This window comes from Gopherus evgoodei, chromosome 3 (genome assembly GCF_007399415.2).
Source record: "Gopherus evgoodei ecotype Sinaloan lineage chromosome 3, rGopEvg1_v1.p, whole genome shotgun sequence".
NCBI classification, from domain to species: Eukaryota; Metazoa; Chordata; order Testudines; family Testudinidae; genus Gopherus; species Gopherus evgoodei.
In genome coordinates, this window is record NC_044324.1 from 217777718 (window position 1) to 217789648 (window position 11931).

General features: G+C 47.9%; 1 protein-coding gene across 1 annotated transcript; it reads right to left on the reverse strand.

Moving 5' to 3' along the window:
• Positions 1–1101: 1101 nt before the first annotated feature.
• CST3 (cystatin C) lies at positions 1102–7902 on the reverse strand. The gene is made up of 3 exons (XM_030558077.1): positions 7649–7902; positions 2843–2956; positions 1102–1447 (listed from the first exon to the last, which is right to left on the reverse strand). Exons 1-3 carry the CDS (start codon positions 7877–7879, stop codon positions 1370–1372), a joined length of 423 nt encoding a protein of 140 aa, XP_030413937.1. The 5' UTR covers positions 7880–7902; the 3' UTR covers positions 1102–1369.
• Positions 7903–11931: the final 4029 nt, after the last annotated feature.

Sequence of the window (11931 nt, forward strand, 5' to 3'; positions counted from 1 at the left end):
AGTATGTCATCATCCTCCTGTGAGACAAGTACATCCTTCCTTACAGATAAATACTTTTGTATTGAACACTTCTGCATTATTATTAACAATGTTACCGTCCTCATCTAGCATTGGGTCTATAGCTGCTATGCTGCAAACTCTTCTCCACCTAGGTGCATGTCTACAGGATCAAAGCCATTATTTGTGGTGGTTTGTCTGCTGAGAAAAAGCCTTCTCCGGCCTTGACTGTCTCTGAAAGCAATTGCTCTTCCCCTATGCTGTACTTTTAACAACACTGACTGAAATGAAGTCTCTGGGGGAGTCGGGGGAATGGCATGTTTAACCATTACAAACACAGGGAGCTCAGAGTACTGTCCTTGGATACCTGATCCATGTGTTTATCATGCACTGAAGATAATGGTATATTCAGGGGCAGGGCGGGGGTGCAAAATGACTGGGCACGTCTTTTAAAAATATCCACCCATAAGAAAAAGCTCCACCCCATGATTCACCCCTCCCATTACATTGTACATGTTCTCTGAGCATCCCTGGGCAATTGAAACTGGGCTCAACCTTCAGTAGGACTCCTTGGTTTCAGCTCCTTCTGGATTGATGGGGTAGTACACACCTCTTGGAGCTATTGTTCCAGGCTCTCAGACTCAGGCAGAGAGATACTGCTGCCTTGGTTAATCCCTGAAAACGTGATCCCTTCACAACTAAGGTTACTTTTCAGGCTACTGTCTTGCTGCCCAGAATCTTAGCTTCAATTTAAGAGGGATCTGTTCACTGTACCACCATAATCCAAGCCTGGATTATATGGGTGCTATGAGTAGGATCTCACATGACTTCCAACACAACCCCGCCACACAACTGGTGCAGCAAAACCCAGGCCAAACAGCATGAGTGCTGTTGGTCAGGATTGAGCCCCACACAGCTCTGCCTGTGTAGGGAACTTGCAAAGCAGATGCTAGCTCCTGGGAAAGCTCCTCCCTTTAATAGGCAACACAGACAGCTGTTTGTAGGCTTATAACGCACACTCCTGACAATGACTACGTGCTCTGGCACTTATTAGTTTTATTTCTGTCGGTCTCTGTAACAGGGACAAACATTTCTCAAAACCTCTGACATTGACAAGTTAGGTTAATGTTTTATTTGAAAGGACAGACTGGAGGAACAAAGTAATGATAGGTAAGAAACAAAAAACATTCTGTTTTGCTTCAAAGGAAGGTTACAGAGCTTTACTTGCATAGCACAAGTATACATAAGCATTTGAGTTAACAGCAATGGACAGAAATCTATCTCAAGAGGGTAATTCAGATTATTGCTTTTTCTTTAAAAACAGCAAACCTACAACAACTGGTTGCCGACATATGCGGGAACGAACAGGTGCTTATTGGCATTTATTTTCCAGTAGGCTAATTTTGTTTAGCCAAGGAACAGTGTACACTACGAAGCTGCAAGTGATGTGCTGAGGAGAAAGGGGAGAGGGAAAAAAGTTAGTTTACAAATATAAAAATGCAGATATAATTGAACCAGTCATGCCAGGGATGCAAACATTTACCATCTGTGGAGGTCAGCAGCATATTGCAGAACCGAGAAGGTGGCTCTTTAAATAATCTGCACTTGTGAATATTCTGGGACAGTTTCACCAATAGGAGACCAGAGTTGGAAAACTAGTTTTCCAAAAGCGTCAAGCACCCAACCACTGCCATCAAAGTCAGCAGGAAAGGCTGAGTGCTCAGCACTTTTGAAGATCAGGTTAGCTCCTCTAAGAGGGTCTATACCACAAACTAGCCACCCACAGCTGGCCCAAGCTCAGGGGCTGTTTAATTGCAGCACAGACATTCGGGTTTGAGGTGGGATGTCTACACTGAAGTTAAAACAGTCCCATAGCCCAAGCTGTGTGAGCCCAAGTCAGCTGGCACAGGCCAGCCACAGGTGTCTAACTGCAGTGTAGACATAACTTCAGCCAAGACTTGCAACAATGGGAGTCTGAAGCTTTGATGGAACTTTTCAGAAGAGAGCTAGCACCCACGTATGTTCAAAAAAAAGGATGTGTCAGGGCAACTAATTCATCAGTGCATGCATCACTGCAGCATGCACAACTCTAGTAACTGCACACACAAGTTACCAGCTAGCTGTGCAACCAGCAGTAACTCTGCATGGAGAATTTCATGCAGAGTTGTAATAAATGTGCATGCAGGCACACATCTGATAAGGACTTCAGAACTACTGGCCTAGATTAACAGTGCTAAGGCTGTAGTAGTATTGAAAAGTGGATTCTGATTAGGCACTATTTTGTGGCTCAGTGTAGTCATTAAGGAGTTGATCTGAAATCAGGTGACATGCCCCACTGAATTACGTTATTTGTGTGCAGAAGCCTGGGATTCTTTGCAAATCTGCCACAACGTCAGATCTCAACTCCTGTAGCAACTAACCTCTGCCACCATTAACCTATTTGTAGACCTCAGTGACAAAATGAACCTTTAAGTTTGGGACCAAAACTTAAATTTCTCAAATTGGCAGTGAACAATGTGACAGAGGAGTAGGATCTGGAGTGAGAGTGAAGAGCTGTGGCTTATGTTCCCAGCTTTGCTAGACCTATGTGACCTTGGATACGGTCACTTATTCTCTGTGCATCAGTTCCCCATCTGTGAAATGGGGATAATAGCACTTTTCTCCCACCTTTTGTCTGTCTTGTCCATTTAAGACTGCAAGTGCTGCAGAGATTGTCTCCCTATGTGTCTGTACCACATCTAGCACAGTAGGGCCCCACATAAGATCTGGGGTGTCTAGGTCATACCTGAATACAAGTTCTGTAGATGCACTAGCCCTCTGAGTTTAAGCTCTTTCTATGCCATACCTTAGCCAGCTCTGGTGTTGAATGAAATTCACAGTCCTGAACTTCCGTTGATGACTTGGTGCAAGTTGTCCGGCCAACCTTAACATTCAGATAGTACTTGACTCCGGACACAATCTGTAAAACGAGGGGAAAAGCTTGTTCAGAGCACTGATTGTCTAGAAAGCACTAAAGGCCATTGACCTGCCAAGAGGGTCAGAGGCAGACTGGACTAAAAGGAAGCCTTGTTTTCGTGGTGATGTTGCTAGTCTAGGATTGAGTTCTTTGTGGCAGGCACTCTTTTCCTAGGCATGCACACAGCACCAAGCACAATTTGATCACAGGGGAGGCCTCTCGGGGGTCGTACTGCAATAAGCACTGAAGAAAAGTGTCGAACAAATGGAGGTGCAAGGAATAAATGAGTGACCCTGGAAAAGCAGAGAGTCCAAGGGACAGAAACCAAACATGCATCCAAAGGAACTGCATGTGGCAATTAAAAATAAGGAGCCAGCACCCTTTGCAGGCCAGAAAACAAAACCCAAGGTGCTGACTCACAGCATGCCATAGCTCTGCTTACTGGCTTAAAAAACTATTAATAGATATGTTCAGTTAAAAGGAACTGAAGCAGCTTACTCGTACTACTTTAGTTTATCAACAAGAGTATTGCCAATACCAAGCAGTGGAAGGGGGGGGGGGAAATCACAAGTCTAGCCCCCAAAATCATGATTGTCTAAAAAAGTCATGTTACAAAGACTCAAACATTTAAAATATTTGACTTTGAGGTTTTGTGCCTTCAGGGGTCACATGTCCAAGCTTTTCTCTGCAACTGTGAGGGCTAAAAAGTTGCCTTCTCCCTGCCCCCGCCCCCTGTTCCTTTCAAAAATTGAAGGCTGAACTTCTCATGTAATTACTAGTGCTGTTGATCGCAGTTAATGCCTCTGATTAACTGAAAAGAAAATTAATGTGTTAATTGCATACCCCTGAATGAGGAGGGAGGCATTGGTAGCAGAGGGGCTAGAGCCCTGTGCCCTGAGCCTATATTTGAAAATAGAGAAAAGCCCCCAAAATATTTAAATAAATTGTATTGTATTATTGAACAGTGCAATTAGTCACAATTTTATCTCATGATTAATTGTGATTTTTTTTAAATCACTTAACAGCCCTAGTAGTTGCATGACTCCAAGAGCTGGGGCTTTAATAAAAACACCAAATATCATGTGACATGTGCTAAAGGTCACAAGCATTAGCAACATTCCAGAGGAGACTTCAATGGGACAAAAGCAGGTGCTTTGCTAAATCGGGGTCTCATTCTCTGGCTGACATCCTACAGGAGAATTGCCCATGTGAAGCATTTGAAACAAGAAGTGAGGATAGTTTAAAAAAAAAAAACCACACAATTCTGATTGAGGGGCAGTTGAGGGCAGCCTATTTTAATTGTTAATAGAAAAATGAACTAACCACTCAAGGCAGAAGGGCAGCTGAGGGGAGTCCATAGGTTAAAAAACCATTGTGGAATGAACATGTGTCTATCATAACCCTGGTCACTTTCTATGCCTGCTGTCCTTTGCTCCCTCCTTTCTCAGACCTTGCCGCTTTGGGCTGTTGGCACAGTCTGTGTTTGTACACTGTCTAGCACAATGGAACGCACCCCCGCCTCCCTATCCAGGTCTCTGTTCTCTAATGCAATATGCATTAGAAAATAGTGACTGCTAAAGTCCTCCAATTTCAGTTTCAAAGTCTCCCTCCCATCATTGAGGGTAGCAGTATGAACTAGTGGCTAGAGCACTAGACTTGGAGTCAGGAGATCTGGTTCTATTCCCTACTCTGCTGCTGGCCAGCTTGCAGAAGTCACTTCATTGCCCTGTACCTCAGTTTCCCCATCTGTGAAATGGGACTAATGCTACTGACCTTTGTACAGTCTTGCTCTACCAATGAAAAGCACTGTGTAAGAGCTAGGTATTATTTAACTAGTCTTATTTTTATTTTTTTTAAAGCATTGATCAAATTGTGTCAAGGCCACTAAGTGTCACTTCAGCCTCCAGAGATGTCCTGCAGAAGAGGAAGGGGAGGAGGGAAGAGTTTGTTTCTTTATGATGCAGAGAAAAGGCCTAAAAGATTTTGGTTCCATTCCCCAATTATTTCCCCTTGCTTGTCTTTCATTAGCAATTAAGATCCTGGTTTTTTTCCTGGGAAACTCTGGATGACTGGGCAGTTGGTTATGACATTACAGATGCCATAGAAACAAAATCCAAAACACTGAAGACAAATGATTGATTTTTATTCAAGCTGTTTAAAAGTCTTTAGTTTTGTTAACCTCTAAGAATCTTTGTTACAACCTCAACCCCTTCGAATTAAGAAAACCTCTCCAGGAACATACAAGGCGGCCTGGGAAAAGCAGAGTTTACATTCCTAATATTTCTAAGATAAAACAGGCAAATTGCCCCTCCCTCTCCCCACTAAATTTTCAAAAGGAACCAACTCATTTCCCCCTCCTCACCCCTCTTGTGCAGGGACATTTCAGATAAGTGTTTAGACTCTTTCTAGTGGCCTCCTCACAATGGGATCTGAGCATTTTCTAATAGTGCATTAAGTGCTGGGGCTAACATGATTCTCTCTCTCTTTCTCATCTTCTCACCAGGGGGACACATGTGTCCCCAGTAGATTTTTTTTAAAAGCATATGTAGGCACTACATGGTACATCAACCACAAAGATTCCAAGTGCTAAAATGAAATAGAGAAAACACTCCTTTCTGGTTACTGTTTGCCTTTCAAAGGCGGCCTGTTTCTCTGGTCCTATTTCAAAAAGCTGGCTTGGTGGTTTGTTTTCCTGCAACTGGCCTGGTCTACACTACAGAGTCAGGCTGACTTACATTGACCTAATTATGCAAGTATCTATGCTGCCATGGTGCTCCCACAAATGGAAGTCGCCCACTAAGTCGACTAATAACTCCAGCTCTGTGAGGGGCATAGTGCTTAGGTCAATGTAGTTAGGACAACAGCGTCTGTGTTAGACACTGTGACTTACATCGCCTGTTGGCTGTCTGCCTCCACACAGGGACTGACAGCCCCCTTCTGCCACCTCCTAGTGAGGGATTGCGTGGGGGGCTCAGGCTCTCCTTCCCCCTCTCAATCTCTCACTGGAAGGCAGCCAGGCTCAGGCTCTCCTCTCACGCACCTTCCCCCCGCCGAGGCAGCAACAGAGCAGCTGACAGCTAGACCTGCGAGCCTAGGCACCTGGCCTCAATTTCACAGCAAGGAGCCTATCAGCAGTGAAACTTACATTGTACATTTCACTGTTGCTATTATTTCACCTTTGGTCACTGGAGGCTGTCCGCTCTAGGGCCATGAGGAAACGGGGAGCTCCGGCTGTGAGCCTTGCACTGGGCTGTGAGCCCTGCACTGGGCTGACAGCCGGAGATAAACTGTGAAAGAACAGCAGCTATGAAACTGACAAGAATGTCAATTTCATTGCTGGTAGGGGCCCTGCTGTGAAATTGAGCCCCTGCCTGACTCACAGCTGGGGCTGTCAGGGGGTACTCCAGTTGTGAGCCCTGCACAGCTGGCAGTTCCCCACACTAATGAGTGCAAACGCTCCTGATGAGCATCACCAGCAGAAGGAGGGTACCGCAGACACCAACAACCGATTTAATAACTGCAGTGGCTGTAGGTCGACCTAACTTAAGTTGACCTAATTTTGTAGTGTAGACAGGCCCTTAGTTCTCATGTAGTTCAGTGCTTATACAAGTAGTTCTGTCAAACAACTTGGGAGGAGGGGATTTTAAAGCCCCAGTACAAAATGCTTGATTAGTAAGAGATGGGCCCTCTAGGAAAGCATGAATGAGGGGAAAAGCCTGCGAGCAACAAGGGAACGAAGACTGAATAAAGCAGAGAAGCCCGAGAAGAAATGTTCACATGCAGCAGTTTGGTTACAAGGCCCAACCTACTGTCCTCACCTTCACCAACCACATTTGCTCAGCACCAGCCCAGAAAGGAAACTCAGAAGTGGAAAGTAACCCACCACTTACTGGCTCAGCTTCAGTTTTGCATCTCTTGATTTCTCCATTCTACATTTGCAAAACTCGCTGTCATCTCCCTCCCTGACCTTTGGGAAAACATAACTACAGGGGCCTGCTTAAAGCTGGGGTAAAAATTGTGAGTCACTCCAGTTCTGCAGGAACCTTAGCCTTACACAGGGGTAAAATAAATGGAGTTGGAGAACCAACCCCCTACAGGTCCCTCAGACCTACCAGTTCTTTCCCATGTCTGCTACAGAGGCACATTTCAGGGCCAGGTTAACAGGCAGACTCCCCACACACACACCCTGCCCAGGGCCAGCCTTAGGGGCACCATGGCCAAGGAAGTGCCATGCAGCAGTGCAGAGTCAGGCACTGCCAGGGTACAGTCAGAAACTGCTTCTGCCTGCCAGGGGAGCATGGGGGTACCCAGGTTTTTCCCTGCTCCCTCCTGATAGGGGTAGCGGGGAGGACAGCTGATGAGAACAGATATTACTTCCCACCCCCCCACCCAACAGTACACAGCCCAGGTGGGGAAAGTGCCCTGGATGCAGGGAACCCTGACATCGCACCTCACTCCCCACCCACAGCCCCTTAGGGGTGCCCTGGGGAGCAGCGTCGGGGAGGGGCAGGTGCTTCGTGCACCCAGATCAGTTTCCCCACGTGGGTGCAGGGGTTAGGGGCCCAGTGGGGGGGTCAGAGTTTAAATCCAGGGATTCCCACGGGGGCGTCGCTGTCTGCCCCGGGCTCTGCTCGGAGATCCGGGGGGAGGCGGCGGCAGGCTGGCTGGGTGCCCCCCCGGGGGGCTGGCTGGTACCTGCTTGCGGGCCTGGAGGACCTCGGCCACCCGGCTGCGGTACTTGTCGTTGCTGGCTTTGTTGTACTCGCTCATGGCGAAGCGCAGCGCCCGCTGCACCCCCTCGTCGTTCTCCTCGGCGTCCATCAGCCCCCCCAGCAGCCGCGGGGGCCGGTCCTTGGCCAGCGCCGCGCCGGCGGCCAGGGCCAGGGCCAGGGCCAGGGCAGCCAGCAAGAGCCACGGGGCGCCCATCGTCCTGCGCGGGCTGGGGCGGAGAGCGGCGGTGCCAGGGGCCGGCCCCTGCGCAGCGCTATATCCCCCTGGCCCGGGGGGCGGCTCCGCCCCGGCCCGCCCACCTGGCCGCAGCCTGCGCCTGGCCCGGGTGGGGGGCGCCCCAGCCCCCTTCCTGCCAACGCCGAGATCGCCGAGCGTGGGGGTCTGCCCAGGGGCTGACCCCTTAGAGATTGACCCCCTTGCCGTTTGCATCCCCCCACTCCGGGATGGGGGTGACTTGCATTTGGCTTTGGTTACACATTGCAAAGGGGGAACTGTCTGGCTGCAAACAGGCCTTGGAGACCTGGGAGCAAATGTCAATTGTCCTCTTCTCCCTGCCACTTAAAAAGTTTAGCTGCTTTGTCTTTCCACCATCCAAGTTCCATCTCGGGATGAAACAAACTCATCAGACTGTGGAATTAAAAACAGCAGCAGCAGCTCTACTTTCCACTTCACTTCATCTCCTCCTGCTCGACAAAACGTGAATGGACATCAGCCCCCCAAATCGAGATTGCTTAATTTACAATGTAGCTGGTATTTTTGAAGGGGTGAGGGGTAGGTTGTGTGGCATGCAGCGAACAGGGAGGGTAAAAGAAATACCTTTGCTCCTTTTGGCCCATGCAGGTAACCATTTGGCACTTTGTGGGTAGTTGCTGGTACGGGGCAGATATTTATGTCTGGTATTTCTTTGGTGCAATCTCATGTAATTACAAAGAATGTTTCCCAGGACAGAGCAGGAACAAACAATAGAAAGCAGTTTCCTTGCTCATAATTCCAAACCTGCCTTTTCAGCCAGCACTCTGCCCAAAGAAAAGGCCCCTCTCTTGGCTTCCTCTTAGAGACATGCTACCAGAGCTTCTCTGGCTTTTCAGGTACTTTCTCTTGCCTGTCTGCTTCTGACACATATGGACGCTTACAGCTGCAATCCAATCAATGCACTATCCCCTGCATTTGCAGTCACTTCTCGGGGAAATTCCTCTTATTCCTCCACAATTAGTGTTTCCCCAGGCCTTCTATGTGGCCAGTGCTTTGGGCAGTGGTTTCTCTTTTTTCAGATATCTTACTTTCTAAAGGAGCTTAATTGCATCTTCCATTTAGCCATTAGGCTCAAAGAGGTCTCTGATCTATGGGCAACCACAGACAGGCATGCTGGGAGCCGCCAACAGAACAACATTGAGCAACTACATCATTCACCATCCAATACAGGCACAGAAATATTGACCCACACTGAGTAGTATATTACTTCACAAGTTGCTTCAATGATTTCCATGAGGCTGTTTGCAGTGTGAGGCCTGGTCTGCGTTTACAAGTTTTCTGGCATAGTTCTGTTGGTTGGGGGGTGATTCCCCCCTCCTCCACCCCAGTCCTGACTGACATAGCTATGCTGCCAAAAGCCCTAGTGTAGATGCATTTATACCAGGAAAAAAGAAGTCCTTTTGCTGGTATAATTTATTTTGATCAGGGAAGTATTAGTATAAGTATTCTGGCAAAAACATTCCTTTGCCGGTATAAGCTGCAACTCCACTTTCTAGTGTGGACTAGACTGAAGACGGTGTAGATCAGACATGGGCAAACTAAGGCCTGTGGGACCATCCTGCCCGGCCCCTGAGTTCCTGGCCAGGGAGCCTAGTCCCCAGCTCCTCCCCCGCTGCCCCCCCTCCCCTGTGGTCCCCCCTCCTCTGCAGCATGGGGAGCGCAGCTGGCTCTGGCCGGGTGGTGCGGCTGTTCCTCCTGCTGCTGGTAAGGGGATTGGGGGGGGATTGGGTAAGGAAATGGGGGGGTTGGAGGGCACTCAGGGAGCAGGGGGTGGTTGGATGGGGCAGAGGTTCTGGGAGGGCGGTCAGGGGATGGGAAGGTTGCGAGTGGGAGTTCCAGGGGGCCTGTCAGGGGATGGGGGTATGGATAGGGGTTGGGAGGGCAGTTAGGGGACAGAGAGCAGAGAGAGTTAGATAAGGGGGTGGGATCCCATGGGGCAGTTATGGGCGGGGGGTCACGGGAGGGGGCAGTCGGGATGAGGAGCAGAGGGTGGTTGGATAGGGGGTGGGAGTCTGGGGGGGCTGTCAAGGGGTGGGGGTGTGGATAGGGTTGAGGCAGTCAAGGGACAAGTAGCAGGGTGGGGTTGGATGGCTTGGGGGTTCTGAAGGGGGGCAGTCAGGGGGCGGGAAGTGGGAGGGGCGGATAGGGGGTGGGGGCCAGGCTGTTTGGGGAGGCACAGCCTTCCCTACCCAGCCCTCCATACAGTTGTGCAACCCCGATGTGGCCCTCGGGGCAAAAAGTTTGCCCACCCCGGCTTAGATCCAGAGTGACAAATCTTGCCCTGAATTAGATGGGGTCCTGCAGAAGAAATAGTTAGTGATCATGTAATCATAATGCCTACGCACAAGAGAACAGGGTGAAGGTTGTGCCAGCTCCCCTACCCTTCTTGACTACCGAGTGCTTTGCAGACTTGAGTCTCAATCCTGCACAGCCTGACTGCAAAGTTGTGTGTAACATCACATCAGTTAATCCAACTCCTCCAGGTCACTTTCTTACACACCCCGAATTTCCTAGTGAAAACTGGCACACTGGCTTCAATGCTGCAGAAGGACTCACCGCTGGCCCTTTGATTAGAGCTGGCTGGAGGACAGCAGTTCCATTTAGCAACAACTTCTGAGGTTTTGAAATTGGTTTTTGTTCTGCGTTGGAAGAAAACCAAAACCTTTTGAATGTGTTCCCTAAATGGCTGTTCTCAGATTGAAAAGCTCAGGGTTTCAATTTGGGGCTCTCTCTCGCTCTCTCCGGCCAGAAGCGACCAGAGAGCTCTTGACCTCACAACTCTCCTCTATAAAAACGTAATTGAAATCAGTACATCACTGCCAGATGTTGTGGCTTTGATGAATCAGCTATTTCAATGACATTTCATTTAATTGAAAATGCCCAACCCAACTCCACTTCGCACATCCGCAAACACTGGGGTTCCATTTCACCTGACAGATCCTCTTGGCACCTTTCTTGAGGGGTGGGGTGCACTGCCTTGCAACTTACATAGTCATCTATGTACTGGGCCCAGTCCTAGTCAAGATACTCATAAATGATCTGGACAAAGGGGTAAACAGTGAGGTGGCAAAATTTGCAGATGATACAAAATTGCTCAAGAGAGTGAAGTCTGAGGCCGACTGCAAAGAGCTGCAAAAGGGTCTCTCAAAACTGGGGAACTGGGCAACAAAATGGCAGATGAAATTCAGTGTTGATAAATGCAAAGTGATGCACATTGGAAAACATAATCCCAACTATACATATAAAGTGATGGGGTTTAAATTAGCTGTTATCACTCAAGACAGAGATCTTGGAGTCATTGTGGATAGTTCTCTGAAAACATCCACTCAGTGTGCAATGGCAGCCAAAAAAGCAAACAGAATGTTGGGAATCATTAAGAAAGGGATAGATAATGAGACAGAAAATATCATATTGCCTCTATATAAATCCATGGTATGTATACACCTTGAATACTCTGTGCAGATGTGGTCACCCCATCTCCAAAAAGATATGTTGGAATTGGAAAAAGTTCAGAAAAGGGAAACAAAAATGATTAGGGGTATGGAATGATTTCCATATGAGGAGAGATTAATAAGACTTGGACTTTTCAGCTTGGAAAAGAAATGACTAACAGGGGGTAAGTTAGAGATCTATAAAATCATGACTGGTGTGGAGAAAGTAAATAAAGAAGTGTTATTTATTCCTTCTCATAACACAAGAACTAGGGGTCATCAGATTAAATTAATAGGCAGCAGGTTTAAAACAAACAAAAGGAAGGAGGAGGGAGAAAACTTGTTCGTCTTAGCCTCTAAGGATAGAACAAGAAGCAATGGGCTTAAATTGCAGTAAAGGGGTTTAGGCTGGAAATTAGGAAAAAGTTCCTAACTGTCAGGGTGATTAAACACTGGAATAAATTGCCTAGGGAGGTTGTGGAATCTCCATCTCTGGAGATATTTAAGAGTAGGTTAGATAAATGTCTATCAGGGATGGTCTAGACAGTATCTGGTCCTGCCATG